General features: G+C 41.2%; 1 protein-coding gene and 1 long non-coding RNA gene across 3 annotated transcripts in view; one reads left to right on the forward strand and one right to left on the reverse strand.

Annotated features, from left to right (window-relative positions):
* Positions 1-14,712, reverse strand: part of LOC310708913 — a 35,825-nt gene extending 21,113 nt beyond the window's left edge. The window contains exons 1-3 of one of the 2 annotated variants that reach the window (XR_014527206.1): positions 14,606-14,712; positions 9,970-10,062; positions 8,428-9,498 (exon numbers count right to left, since the gene is read on the reverse strand). This is a non-coding gene — a long non-coding RNA (uncharacterized lncRNA). Of the gene's footprint in view, positions 1-8,427; positions 9,499-9,969; positions 10,063-14,605 lie in introns of those variants that run through there. The other variant, XR_014527205.1, reaches the window with a different exon arrangement.
* The window catches only part of CABLES2 (Cdk5 and Abl enzyme substrate 2), a gene marked incomplete at its 5' end in the record, with an annotated part of 51,437 nt that extends 36,395 nt beyond the window's left edge, over positions 1-15,042 (forward strand). The window contains 7 exons of the mRNA XM_083507464.1: positions 112-189; positions 2,514-2,622; positions 4,408-4,573; positions 6,623-6,726; positions 8,299-8,405; positions 9,615-9,819; positions 11,291-15,042. Of these exons, the coding sequence (XP_083363590.1) occupies positions 112-189; positions 2,514-2,622; positions 4,408-4,573; positions 6,623-6,726; positions 8,299-8,405; positions 9,615-9,819; positions 11,291-11,431 (910 nt within the window). The 3' untranslated portion in view covers positions 11,432-15,042. The remainder of the gene's footprint in view (positions 1-111; positions 190-2,513; positions 2,623-4,407; positions 4,574-6,622; positions 6,727-8,298; positions 8,406-9,614; positions 9,820-11,290) is intronic.
* Between the last annotated feature and the right edge of the window lie 2,690 nt (positions 15,043-17,732).

Genomic DNA, 17,732 nt, shown 5'->3' on the forward strand with positions numbered 1-17,732 from the left:
GTTAGGTTCTCGCCGCTCCCAGAGAGCTCTTCTAACTCAAGATAGGAAGGCTAGATATGAATGCAATTTATTTTCCATGATTCACTGTACCCTGTCTGTATTTCTTTTTAGGATAGTATTAATTTGTGCTAAACGAAGTTTGTGTGTGGCTTTTTCTATCATGCCCTATGGGGAGAATTTTCGGATCAGGTGAGTAGCTGCTATTTTTGTCAGACCGATAACTTTTAATTGGTTATTTCTTTATTATTACATTTGGATCCCCACTTTTTCTCCAAGGAGCTTCATGGTGCTTCTCCATTTTAACCTCGCAATATCCCTGTGAGGTAGGTTGGGCTAAGAGACAATGACTGGCCCAAGGCAACCCAGCTAGCTTCATGGCTGGGTGAAGATTTGAACCCTGGTTTCCCTGCTATTTCCTTATGTTCTATGGTTTTTACTGATGCTCTAACATCATCACTGGTTTGCTTTTATGCCACTTTTCCAGAAAACTGGGCCCAAAGTGGTTCACAATGTGCCAAAGAAACGAGAAGTTCAACGGTCCTAAACACATTGGGAACAATTATAAACCATAATATCAACACAAGCACAAAAACAATCAGTGCAAAACAATACAAATAAGCTAACTTAAGAGTTTAAAGTGAACACTGTATGAAACAATACAAATTCCACCGATATGATTTAAATTAAGTAACCAAAACTGGGCAGAAGATAAAATAAAGCAGCTACAAATAAAAAGAACGGTATCATTGAAGGCAATGCCATTGATTTCATGATTACCATTTGCTTTTCACTATTTATTTCCTATAAATCGTTTTCCGAGCTCTGCCTGAAAAACTGGTGTATGAATACTGTAAATAAAAATTACACATTTGGTTTCACTAGTGGGTTGTTTTTCAAAAGGGTGTCAGCGTAAGCAGACATTTACTTTCCAGCTCTTTGGGCATGTCCTACTTATAACCGATAAAAATGTTCCAGTTCTCCTCTGCATATATCTAACGCTTAATCAGGCCTGGCCAAACACAGAACAAACAGAACACAATTTCTGTTGTCACTCAAGCTCATATGCATAGCACACTGAAGAAGGAAACGGATATTTTTATGACAGAACTTGACATACAGATGTGCCTTCCATAAATAGACTATGGGAAACTTTCTTTCCAGCTCAGTGGGAACACTGCAAGGTCACTCAGAAGAGCATTTGCTGAAAACTAGATGAATGATAGGGGTGGGGTGGGGGAGTTGAAACAAGGCGAGGTATCGGATAGTGCAGTTATGAACTAGAAATCCCAGAAGACTGTAAAACATGTCATCTGGCAGCTACTGATAGATAATTTAGGAAAGGAATACATTTTTCTGTATATTTTATATACCTAGCTAGTAAGACTTAAATACACATGCCTACTTCAGATACATGTGCGCATTAAGATGATAAACAGTATGTTTGGGTACAGTGGTGCCTCGCAAGACGAAATTAATTCGTTCTGCGAGTTTTTTCGTCTTGCGAAGCACGGTTTCAATTTTTTCAAAAAAATCTTCAAAAACCTCAAAAAAGGCTACCACACCGCGTGCTATGAGTTGCTCCCCGAAGTCAAGTCGCAACTGCACCTCTTCAAGCAATGCACCCTGTATTACTGTAAAAGTTTTAAGAAAAAGGAAACAAACTTGCAAGACGTTTCCGTCTTGCGAAGCAAGCCCATAGGGAAATTCGTCTCGCGAAGCAACTCAAAAACGAAAAACTCTTTTGTCTTGCGAGTTTTTCGTCTTGAGAGGCATTCGTCTTGCGAGGTACCACTGTATCTCTTCAAATCTTGTTGACTGAATTTTTTAGCGCTGAAATCCCAAGGTCATTGATGTGTTGCTTATGTCTGAAACTGATTTGTACATAATCATTGAACACATTCAATCCATTGTTGGCTTTGGATTTAAAGAGCCTATAAATGGATTAGCGAACACAAGAAAATTTATTTTGTGCAGATTTTAATTTTTTTTTTTAAAAAAAAAAGGTCAAGGACAGAGTAGACAAAGTAGTCAAATGGGTTCCCACAGCTGGATTCACATCCATGTGGATTTTGCAATACGTAGTTGAAGCTCATGGTCTTCTTCCTGAGAATCCCACGTACCCCCAGAATTGCAGTTCAGGGATCGCGTCCAAAACCAGCAATAATGTGTTCAGAATTCTGTGTCCAATCATGGGAATTCCTTGCAAAGTCGAGCTCTCTCTGTGTGTGTGTAAATAAAGTATGAATTACCCTCGAGTTAAATTACTTTAAAAATAGGAAGATCTCAGGGCCATTGCTTACATCCCCTTTGCTGGTTCAGTGAGTTTTTATGTCTTGAGCCTTTTAAGAACAAATGTTTATGGCAGCAGAGAAGACGTGGGAATTGGCCTCCTAATCTCTAGCTGTGTTGAGGGGCTTGTTTTTATTTTGTTTCTTTTTTTGATTTTTTTACTACGGAGCTAGGATGAGAAGAAACAGCTTTAATTCCTGTCTTGCCAATTCTGCCCTTAACAGTGAACTGAGAATAGAGGGGCAGAAGCAGAGACATCCTTCTGGTGGCGTTTCGGTCTCTACAGAGATGGTGCTAGGAATGGAAGGGGTCGAGCTAGGAGCTGATGGCAAGGTAAGCTCGTTGGCGAACGGTGGATCTCTTTGCTTGTTCTTGGAAGTTGTGGGGCTTCATCAGTTCCGATACAAAAATCAAGAGCAAGCCTGGTGGTTTAAGCCCACATGTGCCGTTCATGGTTGCTCATACATCCTCCCACGGATCCTTCAGCTCTCTCTTGATGCAATTCAGACAAACTCTTTTGACTTCTTCTGATACTGTTTGGGCTGGGGTAGTCAACACGGCACCCACACAAGCTGTTGGACTCCCATCAGCCCCAAGCAGCACAGCCATGAGCCCCATTCTCTGAACGAGAGATCTGGAGAAAGTAGCAGAATATCTGAGCAATGCCATGAAACTACGTTGTCATAAGACTTGGGTGGTACTTTAACTTCCTGGGCCTGTATAGTTTGATCTCAAAGCGTCTCCTCCTGTGAGCAGATGCCAATTCTCTGTTTCGATTCATGTATTCTTATTTTCTTTGTATGCCAATAAAGGTTGATTGAACTGATTAGGGCTAATGGGTTAGAGGACGGCAGCAATTGAAAGGAAGCCTATTGGCAACCTCTGGTCTAGACGTTTGGCTGGTTGCATGTGATCGTAGGTAAGGTTGTTTAGTACTTTCTGCTTCTCTGGCTGATGGGAAGACTTTTGCATTGTCGGTTTCCACATGGGGAGCATGTGCAGTAATCAGCTTGAGTATGGCAGGAATCCTGTTATTTCACAGCAGCGTCAGTTTCCCCCAATGGAAATGGCATGTGGTTTGAAACTCTCAAGGCTCCTCCACACAGCCAGGGAAGTATCTAAATCGGTGTTTCCCAAACTTGGGTCTCCATTTGTGTTTGGACTACAATTCCCATCATCCCTGACCGCCCATCCTGCTAGTTAGGGATGATGGGAACTGTAGTCCAACAACAGATGGAGACCCAAGGTTGGGAAACACTGATCTAGATATTGCAAAACTGTCAGCCTGGTGCCCTTCAAAGGTTTTGGGCTACAACTCCCATCAGCACCAGCACCAATGAGAGTTGTAGTCCAAAACCCCTGGAGACAGCAGATTGGTGAAGTCTGTGTCCAGACTCTATTTCTTCCTCCAGGCCCCATCCACGCAGGTGTAGCGAGTTTGGTAGCTAAAAGATAGGGTCTGTTAATCTTCAATTAACCAAGGATCATGTTCCCATCAGAGCCCATTGAAGAGGCATCCCTGACTGTTAGTTAAACCAAAGCCCAAGATATGGGGAAATCTCATTTGATCACCAGAACACAGTGAGCCTAGTTGATAGAGTATTTGTCCAGTGCAATAACACTTTGGTGCATTAGGTTCTGAGAATCCATTTGTGGAGCATTTTGAAAGTTATTCCAGAAAGATGTTAAAAGCAGCAGTTCAATTCAACCTGAAACTATAACAGAGCATTAACGTAATCTCTTGTCTCCCTTTCCCCTATTGCTTTTTAGAATTCTGGATGAAAGCTATTAGGTGTGTGTGTGTGTGTGCGCGCGCGCGCGTGCAATTCATCAGATTTACTCTAACTGTAAACACAGTGAATTGGGGTCCAGCTGCTATCTGGGGAAATGGCAGCTATTTGTTTTTTAAATAGCTCCCCGGTTCTCCCCAAACTATCGGTTGCATTTAAAGACACAGCAGTTAAACTAAGACAGACAGTCTGTGTCTTCAGAGTTGATTCTAAGGGGCTTCCTATCACAAGAGAAGAAATTTTAAACTTGCAGTCCAGAGTTCAAAAGATCCCTGCAAAAATCATAAGGTGACTATGCTAACGTTAATTGGGACTGGCTATCTTGCAGGTTGTGTCTTACGCGAAGTTCTTGTATCCGACGAATGCTCTTGTTGGCCGCAAAAATGACGTCCATGGTCCTGTCCCTGTGTGCCGAGCCTCCGTTCTGCGGAGTACTGGTGGATCGAGATACAAAACTGCAACAGCCAAACCAATACCTTCCACAGCAGATATTGGTAAACGCCATGTGACTCCTCTATGCCCTTCTGTGGTCCTTCTGTGCTGACGTTGTTGTTGTTTTAAAAAGGCAAAGGTGATGATGAAATAGTGTCAGCGATAGGTTTTGATTGGCCAAAATGAGATTAGGAGGAATCAGAATATAAATTCCATTTAGAGAATTTGAATTCCATTTAGAGTATGTTAGAGGATTCTGAGCTTTCAAAGGTTCAGGGCCCTTTGTTATTAATAGAATGCCTTTAGTGTACATGATACTTTAGAATAATGAGCGTAGGAAGGACAGGTCCTTGCTCAGAAGATATACATTCCCATCTCACAATCTCCACTTGTATCACTGCCTGGTTCATGTGCATGTTTTCAACCAATTGTTGTTAAGGAAGAATGGATAACTGGGCTCCTTCAGCAGGAAAGATGGGAAAGTTGTTGTTGTTGTTGTTGTTGTTGTTGTTATCATCATCATCATCAACAATTTTGTGCAAAGTCAGACAAACTGACCAATCTGCTGAATTTCTCCCATCTTGTTATTTTTTTTAGTTATTCATTTAATAATTCCAAGAAGTTCCCAGGGCAGTAGTCCCTCAATAAGGGCTACAGACTTGTATTTTTATAATCAAAAGGGTAACAATTTCAAAAAGCAAAACTCTGCCTAGATAAGATACCAGCTTCCATTCCCCTGCAGGAAATGTTCAGGCATGCTGAATATTCAGAAAGCCGCTCTTAAATGCTACCAATTTAATCAGATTTCCTTGGGGTTGAGTGGAATATTTCATTCCTAGATGTTGCTTAATTTCAGTACTGAAATATCAGGACCATCTAAAAAGAACTATTTATTTGGGCTTCATAACCATATGTAGGCATAAGGATACAAGCAAGACATTTTCTGAGAATCAGAGCAATGCCTTAAATGGGTTTTATAAGAATCTGGGCAGAGTGCCAACAACTTTACTGTAACACTGAGCTGGCATTTAATAAATATCCTATCCCGCCAACATTTGGCTTTCGCAAACTGTTTCAAAAGTCCTAATTTATGAATGCCACCTTTTGAATTTGAAACTAGGAAGCCAGTTCCGCTTAAAATGCAGACAGTTATAGAAATATAAGTGAGACCAGTAAGAAAACCATGTAATATATAATGCTTCTGTTCAGGGTTCTAGGATTGTCCTCTTTCAGGATACGCCATTCCATCTAGTTTCCATTTGCTCTCCCCTCAAGTTGTCAGCATTCTGTGCCCAGTAAGGCCCCATCTGCCCTATATATTTAAAGCCACATAATACCACTTCAAACAGTAACGGCTTTCCTCAAAGAATCCTGGGAACTGTAGTTTGTTAAGGGTACTGAAACTTATTGGAATGCCCCATTGCAGTTCCCAGAATTCCCAGGGAAGAGGGGTTGGCTGTTGAACCAGTTTGGGAATTATAGGTCTGGGAAGGAAATAGGGGTCTCCCAGGGGCAGCGCATCCTGCTTCACCGCCTGAGGCAAAATGGGAAAGTGTCACCCTGCCCTGCCACCACCCCTGCCAAAGTCTCCCTTATATGGGTTGCAAGTTCTCACAGAGATCTCACGAGATCTTGCAGAGTGCTCATGTTGAGATTCCTGGGCCCTGTGAAATGGGTAGTAATTCTGCCATGCAGAGATGTGTTTTATTATGTTTGTTCTACGTATCAGAGCTTCTGAATATAGAGGGCTTATTATTCATCGTAGTGCAGAAACAAGGTAGACTTTGGGTTGAAGTGGTACAGCTGGCGATGGGTCCATCTACTGATCTGCTCTGATAAATGGGTTCATTTATCTGCGTGGATAAAGTCTTCTTGAATGCTAATACTTTGTTTCCTAAAACCTTCCTTGGTTTTTACCTGAACCTTCTCGAAACCACTTCTTCACAGAAAATGCTTTGTTCGCACAGCACAAAATTGAGCTGTGGAATTTGTTTCCAGATGATGTAGTGATGACCACTTAGAAGGGCTTTCTTGCATGTTTTTTTCTTTAAAGCTGTCCTTTACTGTGCCAGCGAACTCCTAGTACATTTCTTTTCTTTTTTTACTTCTAGGAAATGAAGTTGGCGAGTTAGCAGAGTACAACCCCAATCTCCTGGAAGATCCTCAGTGGCCCTGTGGGAAGCACAAACGTGTCCTCATCTTTGCATCGTACATGGTGCGAAGCTGGTGTAGAGCAAATTAATTTGCAAATAAGGCATTGTAGCCGTAGTGTAGTACAGATCCTGGGTTCTGACTTCGTACGACCCCGTGCAAATAAAAATGTCTCCTTTTCCAAATTTTGCATGTTTCATTTAAATTTGGAACTATAGCCACCCATCAATAAACATTCCTCGGGCAGCTTCCACACAAGATTAAAAATACAATATATCCTGTTTTCTGTGTGGGGGTGTAATGCAAGTTATAAATACAAGTGAGAGGTGGTGCTTATTCCATTCTTCTGGAAGCGCAATGTAGCTTTCGGTACTTAGCTGTCTACACGAGCTGTTGTGGGAGGTGGTGTCAGCATTCTTGTCTCAACGCAAGGCTGAGCGGGTGATTGATTTATTTTTAATCATTTTTTAAAAATATAATTTATTTGCTGAATCACCTTGGCGTGAATTTACCAAGTGGCTTTGGGCAAGCCACCATCCTTCAGAGTTTCCTCTTCAACCCAATCTCCAGTATAGGGATAATAGTGATCTGCCATAACAAGATTGTTGCAAGGATTGCTGAGAACGTGTATGAAGTGTTTTAAACCCATTAAAGGTGAACACAAATGCTAAGTATTTCCAGTTCCTAGAGGTACACACTGGGGGATCCTTAATCATGTGTGGCTCATGACCTTTCCAGGGGTATTTGACAGGTCACCATTGGAGAACAGGTGGTAGGCTAGACAGAGCCCTTGTCTAATCCAGCGAGTAAATCCTAATGAACTCAAAAAGTCCCACATTTCATCTAGCCAATTATACGGGCTCAAAGTGAACTGTTGCTTCACTGCATCAAAAGGTCAAGGCATGGGAGGGAGGGATTTGCCACCTTCCCTCACTCTCCAGTCAACCTCTAACATTACCTTCTAGGCTCCTTGGGAATTTGCTAATAGTCCCTAGGGCGTGCTGCCGTAGAGAAAACCTGTTCAGGTTCCCAGTCCTGCACCACTCTTGAAGTGCCAAGTATTACAGGATTAAGAGATTACCCAAGAGCTTTGAAAACCTTCTGTCCTCGGAGAGATTAAACTTTTCTCATCGAGGATTCTGCAATGATGGCCTAGATACAGGAGTACTTGGCTGTAATCCTGTACAAGGGCAAATGATGATTAATAGCAGAAACTTCCCATAGCAGGATACCATCTCAAGCCATCGTGCTCTGAAGAGGTGGTGTGGATGAAGCTAAGCTTTCAACTCTGCTGAGATCATTTGCAGTCTGGCCTAATAATGTGTGGAAGACAAGACTTGATCTATGATTGACAAGACAAAGGCTAATAGTCAAAACCCAGGCTCATGGGCTGTTGGTCACAGAAGAAGGCTGTGCATCTTGTTAAAAAAGATGTTCAGCGCTGTGAGTTGTGATAGCTGGGATGAGAGAGTTGGAAGGAGACCCTGAATTCAGCCTTCTAAGCACCACCTAATTTGCCCATTACTGTAGATTAGTTTCTCATGGAGACACTTTGAATCCTTAATCCTTATTCTCATTCTCTTTCAGTAAAGGCAGCGTAAGGATCTGTAAACCCCTTTCCTTTATTTTATTTTAGACCACAATAATAGAATACGTGAAACCATCGGACCTTAAGAAGGATATGAACGAGACCTTTAAAGAGAAGTTTCCTCACATCAAGCTGACGCTAAGCAAAATCAGAAGGTAAATTAAAACAGGGATGGTAAATATGATAGGAGGGTGCATTACTGTGTTTCTAAACCACTTTGAAACATGGTTCTTTCCTCCCAAACAGTAATTAATATATATGATTAAAATACTTTCAGACCACTCTTATGTAGGTTTACTCAGGTGTATCCCAATACGTTCACTGGGTAAGTAAGTGCGCCACAATGACCTGGTAAACTTGGCTTGACATCTTGCACCATAACTTGTCAAGATCCTATTAGAAAGCAGTGTATGATGCTGGGGTGTGATATAATAGTTCTGTAGGTGATAGGGACTCCTTGATCATTGAAATCAGGGGTGTAAAACCTCAGGCTTAGGCCTCTGTTTGGCCCTTGATACTCTCCCCGAGGCCACACACTTTACCTGCTCTGCTTCACAGCCTCAAGTTATTTTGCCTGGCTGGAAGACACCCTTTCACTCTGATAATGCCTCTTGCTTGCCTGGAGGGCAGACAAGAGGCATATGTGAGCACGCGGATAAACCAAAACTAACATTTACATCCATTGCCTCATTCACTTTTGTCCACTGGCATCCAGCCCTTGAAAGGTTGCCCAGAAAGGAATATGTCCCCCTCAAGCTGAAGAAGTTTCCAACCCCTGAGCTAGGAAGGAGGGGTTTCTTGATTTTGTGTCTTCCTTCCTCTTCCCATTTGGGTTAACACTTCTTTGGGAACCTGAAGATCGCTACTTGGTCACACCACATCCCCCATCTTTCTGCTGATAAAGAGCCGTGCATGTTCTTTCCTCAACCCCAAAGCCTTCAAACATCAGCCAAGAACAAACACTGCAGTCTTAAGCAACTTCTCACTATGGCAGCTATGTACCCATATCTTCGCTTAACGCCCATCTGCAAGATTAGAATGAGTTCTGCTTTCTCCAGATGCAAATAAAGTCAGAGAGGACACTCCAATTAATCCAGCCATGTGTTTGCAATTCATATGTTACTGGGGCCTAATTCATATCATGTTGCTTGATCCACATCACAATGGATGTGTGCAAAAACGAGCCCTCTTTTTCCTCCTCCTAAGCATACAAAACATCAGCTACCTTCTGCAGTGAACACAGACCATCTGACAAGAAGCAGAAATGAGAATTCAAGAATTAAGAGTCTTGTTTCCTAAGTTGTGGTAACCTTTTTTATATACTAAGCAAAATTAGCTTTCTTTCCCTCTTCCTGTGCCCACAGTTTAAAGCGGGAGATGCGGAACCTGAGTATGGAATGCAACCTGGAGCCAGTAACTGTGTCTATGGCTTACGTTTACTTCGAAAAGCTTGTCCTGCAAGGCAAGCTCAACAAACAGAACCGAAAACTGTGTGCTGGTGCTTGTGTGCTGCTTGCAGCCAAGATTAGTAGTGATCTCAAGAAACACGAGGTCAAACACCTTATAGATGTAAGTATCACCAGAAGAACATCCCAAGTGTCCAGATCCGTGGAAAATGCTGGTTCTTGCAAGTCACATTGTTTTCTAAAACTATGCATATAATTTTTGAATGAAAACATGTAATGGTTTTTAGCACTGAGACCAGAAGTAGGCTTGTACCCTTTTGACAGCAGAGATGTTTCAGGGTGATTGGCAGGGGTGGAGGGTGGAGAGAGAAACTTGCACCTTTTTCATGTGTCTGAAATGTCAACTCTGCAGTAGAAAGGGAAGAGTCATAGATTACTCTTGTCAGGGAAGAGATGAAGAGTTGCAACCCTGTTCATTTTGCTTGATCTCTTGGCAGCTTTTTAATACCGTTGACCATGGCTCAGGGACTCAGGGTTAGGGACACTGTACTTCAGTGGTTCTGCTCCTACCTCCAAGGCCATTTCCATAATGCAGTTATTAGAGGACCCTTGTTTGATGCCATGGGAGTGGTCCTGTCACATCCCAAAAGGTTTTATCTTGTCCCCTGTGCTATTCAGCACATAACTGAAACCATTGGGAGCTTTTATCAGGAGATTTGGAGCGAGGTGTCATGTGACTGATACTCAGCTCAATCTCTCAGTTGTGTCTGAATTAGGAGAGGCAATTGAAGTGACCAGTGCTCAGAGGTGGTGATGGGCTACATGTACGACAAGTTGAAGGTGAATCCTGAACAGACAGATGTGTGATGTGTCCCGTGTTGTCAAGTCTCGGAGACAGGTTGTTCTAGATGGGGTTGTGCTCACCTGGAAGGAGCAGGACCATAACTTGGGAGATCCAGTGCTGTCACTGGAGTCTTAGATAGCCTCAGTGGCTAGGAGCGCCTTTTTCCAGCTATGGCTGGTTCATCACTGGAAGCTCTTTTGGACTTAGAAGGCATGGCCACTGTACCCCATGGTCTCATAACTTCCAGGGTGGATTGTTGCAACATGCTCTATGTGGGGCTTCCCAATGTGGAAACTTCAGCTGGTCCAGAATTCAGCAAGCAGGTTACTGGCCAAGTTTTCATACAGAACTCACATAACCCCTGTTCTAAAACAGCGGCAGAGATTGCAAGTTTGTTTTCAGACCCAGTTCAAGTTGCTTACATTCTTGTTTAAAGTCCTAAATGACTTTGGTTGCAAGTATCCAAAAGACAACCTCCTTACCTACAGACCCTTTCAGGTGTTAAACTGAATTTTAATGTTGCATCTTTAAATCGTCATAATCTGCTCCAGGTTTTGCCCTTGGGGCAGGTAAGGTATCTAATATAATAATAGTGCCACAGCAGCTTTTACTTCTAGCCCTAGCCACCACTAGCGCATGGCCCCCGAAAGGTTGCACACAAAAGAATGCGACCCTCTGGTTGAAAAAGATTGGTCAAAATACCATTAAACATCTGCAAAACATACTAAATACTGGTGTAATCTGTAACAACCAGCTCATGTTCTGTTTCACTGGTTTTATGTCCTTACAGAAGTTAGAAGAAAGATTCAGATTCAACAGAAGAGATCTCATTGGATTTGAATTTACCGTGCTTGTAGCTTTGGAACTAGCCCTTTACCTTCCTGACAACCAAGTGTTACCTCACTTCCGACGTCTTACACAGCAATCCTAGCCAAAGCTGCATTCTAGCAGAAGTGCCAGTACTTAGACGCTGATTTTTGGGGGTTGGCCTCTGGTCCTTTCCGGTGCCACAATATTGAACAATGTTGTGTATATACCCAACATGAAGACTGCAGTGGGATTTTTGTGGCGCTACCAAGATGGTGCAGACACCACAGATTCCATGTGTGAGAAGTGGCAGAAGTGAGACATTGAACTTTGGACACTAAAGCACAAATTGTTTGCCGCCATTTGCCACAAATGCTGCTGGTCATAACCTAATTTACCTTCCCACCCCCCACCCCGTTTTTTCCCCTTGGATATAATCTGTTCTTCCCTTCAAATACTGCTACTTTTTCATTTCCTTAAACTTTTACCATTCTCCCCCCACACCCCTTCCTTGAATTTAAAAGAGCATCATTTCCATTCCAAAACGTCATATGCTTCCAATAGCATTTCTGAGAATTCTTGCATTTTAAAACCATGGAAACTTGTCTTCTTTTGCGGGGAGGGGAGGTGGGTGCGGGGCAGAAAGAAAGACGTGCCTAAGACTTAGCTGGGCTGGTACCAGTCAGTCTCTCTCTTGCTCTCTTTTTGTTGCTTAGTGGCAAATTCTGAACTTAAACAGCAATTTATCCTTTTGCCTTTGTTCACCTTGTGCTGTAAGGAAAAGAATTCCATTGTATCTCTACTATCATTTCCAGAAGAGATGTATATTTGAAAACAATATTCTACTTGGTTCATGATTTAAAAAACTTTTCTTTTTTATTGAAACATTTCCCAAACATTGCACTTGTTGATCAAGGCAGCTATAGCAAAACAATTTCCATTTTATCTTGTCCTTCAGAGTGTGACTGAAGGCCCGTTGATTTTTATGGTGGTAATTTGGTCTTGTAGCTCCCAAAGGTGGCATCTTTTTGTCACAGCTTGGCTGTAGGCTTGAATGATGAACTGTTTTATTTATAAACAATGTATTCCATGTATTGTCTTTCCTGTGTGCTCTTGACGAGTGTGTGTGTCTCAGCTTGTGCAGCTGTCATTTTCTAAATTAAGCCGGTGAGACTAAATAGGCATGTCTGACTTCGATAATCTTTTGTAAAAAAACAAACAGAAAAATTGGTTCTTCCAAGCTTCTTGCCACTGTGATGGTTCTCATGAACCTGACTTTTCATTGCACATTCAGACAGCCAAACTCATTGAGGTTAATATCCAACACAGTGGCATTGATAAAAATGATGCAAGTTCTACCACTGTTAGCCAGGTGTTTTTGGCTTAACCAGATGTTGAGGATGAACAACATTAACTTCTTGTGCTGTGACAGAAAAGTTGACGGCTGCTGAATTTCTTTTCTAAGCAATATTGTGATACAAGTCAGTGTGTGTGCGTGTGTGTGTGTATGATACTTGCCAGGGAACAAAATGAATATTCTTGGGTGTTGTGATTTGATATGTTCATAGATTTATTTATTTTTAACTGTGACTTTGGCCAGTTCTAGACATCATGCAGAATGAAATAGTAGACAAAGGTGGAAGAATTGTGGACTGTACCAGTGCAGACACAGAATCATGTTTTCAAGCACACAGTACACCCCAATGTGTAGTAAACCAGCACACTGGTGAAAAGCCACGTACAGTATAAAGCGTTCTTCCTGATGTGCTCTTTTATTAAATACAGGGAGTTTCTCACACAAGAGATCATTCAAAGATTAATAGCTACCACCACAGCTGCAGTCTGAAGTGGTATAGTCCACAATTTTTAATATCTCTGCCTGTAGATTGTCTCTCAAAAATGGTTAAGTCAAGAGGGCTATATGACTTCCAGTACCCAGAATGCCATAAATTCTAACTTGGGTATATGTATTGAGTAGCCACAAAATAAACCAGAGAAGGGGAGAGAGAATAGCAAAGTTTGGTGCTAGAAACATTTGAAAAAGGGTGTGCAGTGTTCAATGCCAAACTCCAGATAAGATTATTGTACATGAAGAGACCTTCCTTGGCTTTTTGGTTCCTGTTTCTAGCACCTATGCATGAATATAAAACCATTTGGATAAGTATTTTAGATAAGGCCAGCTTGACGTCACTGAAATTGCAGCAAACCTAGTTAAGAACGCTTCTCTGACCAAGGCTTGTGTGTTAATACATCTAGCTATAATAACACCAGTCATAGTTATAGCATCTTTTTGTATAATGTAGTACAAGGAGCTATATAGCTTACTAACTAGTGCTGTTCAAAATGTGAGCTGTAGTATGTTTATTTCCCAGTAAACTTTGCCAATGCAGGACAACATCCTAACTGTTCCCATGATAAAGTTTAGAAATGGCTTCACAGAGTGTTAAAACATTTAATCCTCTGCCTGAAACTGAAAGAATTTGCTTTTATAAAAACCTATCAGTCTTGTATCATGAACACAATTGACTTGTATTAACACACTGTGTTTGAGTTGAAATAGTTGCCAACTTATCCCATCCCCCAGCTGAAGCAATCATTACCTTGTCCAACCAAAAACAGGGGTGATGAGGTGAGAAGTAGATTGATTCTTTTGGGATATATTTGAGCTTCTGGAGGCTGTAAATTTCCAATATGACGTATGTGAATTTTGGATAATGTATTATCATATATTTAATTTGCACAGAATATTATTCAGGATGTGGGGCAGAAAGATAAATTATTTTACATCTTTTAAGGCTTGATCTTCACTCAGAGCATGTTCATTGTTCTGAATACCCAAGGGAAAGTGCATGGGTGTATCAGTTCTGTTAGTGAACTGGATTTATAATTCTTCAAAGTAGTGAGTTCTAGGATGAAGACTGTAGCCTCCAATCAAGATCTGGACTCCTTTTTCCTCTCATCTCTGCACAAATGTACCTACAGATAACAGCTGGCCCATGTGTTAAGCAAAGGATTACCAGCGCCCTTTTATCATATATAGGGTATGTGCTTGTATTAAGCCTTCAAAGATGTCCATGGTCCAGCATCATATACATAACTCAAGAGAAATGTTGTTTCAAGGGACCTAAAGATGAAGAACTGAGTATCAAATTGTCCATTTTGAACTTTGCAAATTGACTTGTATGTTGAGAATCTTATTGCTGTGACTTAACCTGTATAGAAACAGTTTGGCTCTTGAATCCTGTTGTGTATGTGAATTGAGGGGTGGGGTGGAAGGGTGCTGTTCACATTTTCTTACCTTATCTTTTTTGGTTCATATTCTCAATCAGCTATGCCTCTTTGTGTTCCTTTTTCATGCAAAAGCTGCCACTGTGTGGTAAAAAATATTATTACAACCAAACATAGATCCACTGTAAAATCCCAGGCTTTCGTTGGAGAGAGATACTAGTAACAGTTGAGGTTTAAATTATGTAATCTTATGTAAATAATGGTGCTTGTCTACCTTCAGCCCAAGAAAACACTGGACTGAAGTTTGTATATTTATGTAAATAATATTTTTGTGCTGTCGTAAATTTTAAGTTCCTGCTTTGTATATTGTCTGATTATGTTCTTCCAAGGAAATGAATGGATTTGTTAATAAGATGCTGTGTAATTGAATGTTTTGATACCCATTTTATAACCAAGCACACCTGAAGATACTTCAGGTTAGTGTCATAAATATTCCTTTAAAAAACAGTTTGCATGTCTTTTTCTTCTTTTCCCCTCCACCTATGCAAAATAAGTAAGTAAGTTAAGTAAGTTAGGACTACTATGGGGAAAATGACTAGATTTTGGAACATATACCAGAGATACAAAGATAAGTTACATTGGGGTGGGTTACCTAGAATTCTAAATAACCAGCTACATGCAGTTTTCTTATACATTCCTGTTTTTTACAGAGATGATCAGATTTCAATTGACACAATTTGTGGCAAAACTTTGAAAAATGTAAACAAAATAAGGCTATAGCAGACATTCACATTTTTTTCTGCTATATTTGTGCTTTTTAGTGAAACTTTGAATTATACTCTACCTTGAAGATACAAGCTTGCAGATTTGTAGGTTTTTTTAAAGCACATGCCATAAACTTGTAAAGTAAGCATTTTATGTTTAAAAATCCACCAGTATAAAATATACTTTGCATTATTCTAGATTTAGTAGTGTTGGAAGTTGGCACACTTACTTTAACACAAGGTTTCCCAACTTGGTGCCCTCCAGATGTTTTGGACTAAAACTCCTATCATCCCTGGCTATTGGCCATTCTGCTGGAATTGCAGTCCACATCTGAGCTAGCCCTGCGTTAGCATATCTAGTCTACAGTACCAGAGTACAGTATTTCTAATTTTTGCAGTGCTCTACTGATTTCCTGAGGCCAAAATGCCACTAGAGCCTGCTGTTCCTACTTCGTTTGAATTTTTTGGCAGTGTGATACAGATGTAAAAGTAAACTACATCATAATTACTTTGCAGTAAATATTTGAAACAAAGTTCAGTTCTGATGGGCTTGAAGAAAACTTCATGTACATAAGCATGATAAATTAGTTACACATTTCATTCCTCAGCTGATGAGAAGTTGACTCTTCTCAGCAGCTGTATAAATAGAAAAAAAATCCACAAATAGCTCATTACGACTGTTCCAGTTATAAGTACAAACAGGGCATCTGTTTCAGTGCCTGCCTTTTTATGCCAGTTGATCAGCGATATATTTAGATAAGTGACCAGAGTTGAGTTGCCCATTCAAAATGTTACAGAAGCAAGCAGCTTGAGAAGGCTTGGGAGCACAATAATTGCAACCCTTATTATATGTGCCTGCGTTTGCAGATAATTTTTTAAGGATCTGCCTGTAGTAATGGGGGGTGCTATTCCTTTTTCTGGACTAGCTAGAGCTCTGCTTTCGTAATGTTGGGGTCCAGATAGAAAAAAATTCTCTGGATCTGGGGTCTTGCCATGTAGCATTGCATCCATTATTTTTATTCAATTAACAAAAAACCTTTGGTTTAACATCCAGCAATGTAGCATCGAGCTCATGCACTGTGGCAAATTTAAAACGACAGCTTGTAGTCACTAAGTATGGAGTTGCAGGACAAGTGTCAGCCGTAGCAGGCCATGCTTGGCGGGCGGGTTCCTAGGCCCAGTAACTCCCAAGAATACTGTATCCCAAATTTTTCATAGAAGAGGTTACTAAAACGGACTTGATAAATTTCCTTTCAGAACTTTCCTCTAGCAGCCTAGGGTACAGTGTGCATCACAGCTAGGTGCATGGAGCACTGGAGCATATACTAATTAAAAGCATGTATATGCATTTCACAACCGTCTACAAATGCAAATAAAATGCAAAGCACATGTGCTACAGAGCTGGCTAGTCGACAGCTAGGGTTGCCATATTCACTTAAGGACTCAATTTTAAAACTGTGTTGATGGAAGGCAATCTTACTCGGCTATGAGTGATCGCCAGAGAATATGATTCCCAAAATCCGGACAAGGTTGTTGAGTTGCTTTGTCACCAACCCCCGAAGTTGTTGTTTATTTTGGGAACATCTGTTGAAATTACAGTTTTTGGGGCTTTGGAATTTTTAAGGCATTTACTTCTCATACATGCGGGTTTTCTCAGACATTTTACCTATTACCCAAAAATTGCCTGTAAATGCCATTTTGCAGCCCGATTACCAGACATAAACCCAGACGTATACCACACTCTGCTCTACTATATCTGATAGCAAACAGGCAACTGCAAACATGAGTGTACCCAGTGCTATTCTTCTAGAAAAAGAGGTGCCAGAATTCACCATGAACGCCTCCCTTTTTCTATTATAATGGCAATGGCGCCCACCTGAGAAGTGCTGGAATGGAGTTCCTGTGAGCTAACAAAAAAGGCCCCGAGTGTACCAACACCTGAGCAGAATAATAATTTTCAGTGGGTATTTTCCTTCTCTTGCCAGGGGCAGACTTCGGTCTTTCAAATTTCAGTGGCGCCCTCTGCAAGGCCAAAATTTGGGCAGGGGGTATCCTTCGCCCACTAGGCTTGTGGCGGAAAGGGTTCTTGTACGCCTTAAACCCACCTCCTCTGCCCTCACACACCAACATGGAACTCTGCGCACTGCAATGTACTCCTCTTGCTCTTGCCAGCGACATTTAAACCAACTTGATGGGAGCGAACATGTGCTCCAAATGCGCTTTAAAGCTCTAGCTGCAGTTTGTGCGCACTGTCCATTATTTTCATTGTCGTGATATAAGAGGGAATGTGGGAAATACAAGTGAACCGTCGTCTCTTGCTTGTATCTTTTCCCTGCCTATTGAGATCAAGCAGAAGCCTTTTGCCCGGCCTGCTGAAAACATTTTTGTTCAGACAAGTCTACCCAGGTACTTAGGAAGTGATTTTAATCTGTT

The sequence above is a fragment of the Podarcis liolepis genome (assembly GCF_965112155.1).
Source record: "Podarcis liolepis genome assembly, chromosome: 6".
In the NCBI taxonomy this organism is placed as follows: domain Eukaryota; kingdom Metazoa; phylum Chordata; class Lepidosauria; order Squamata; family Lacertidae; genus Podarcis; species Podarcis liolepis.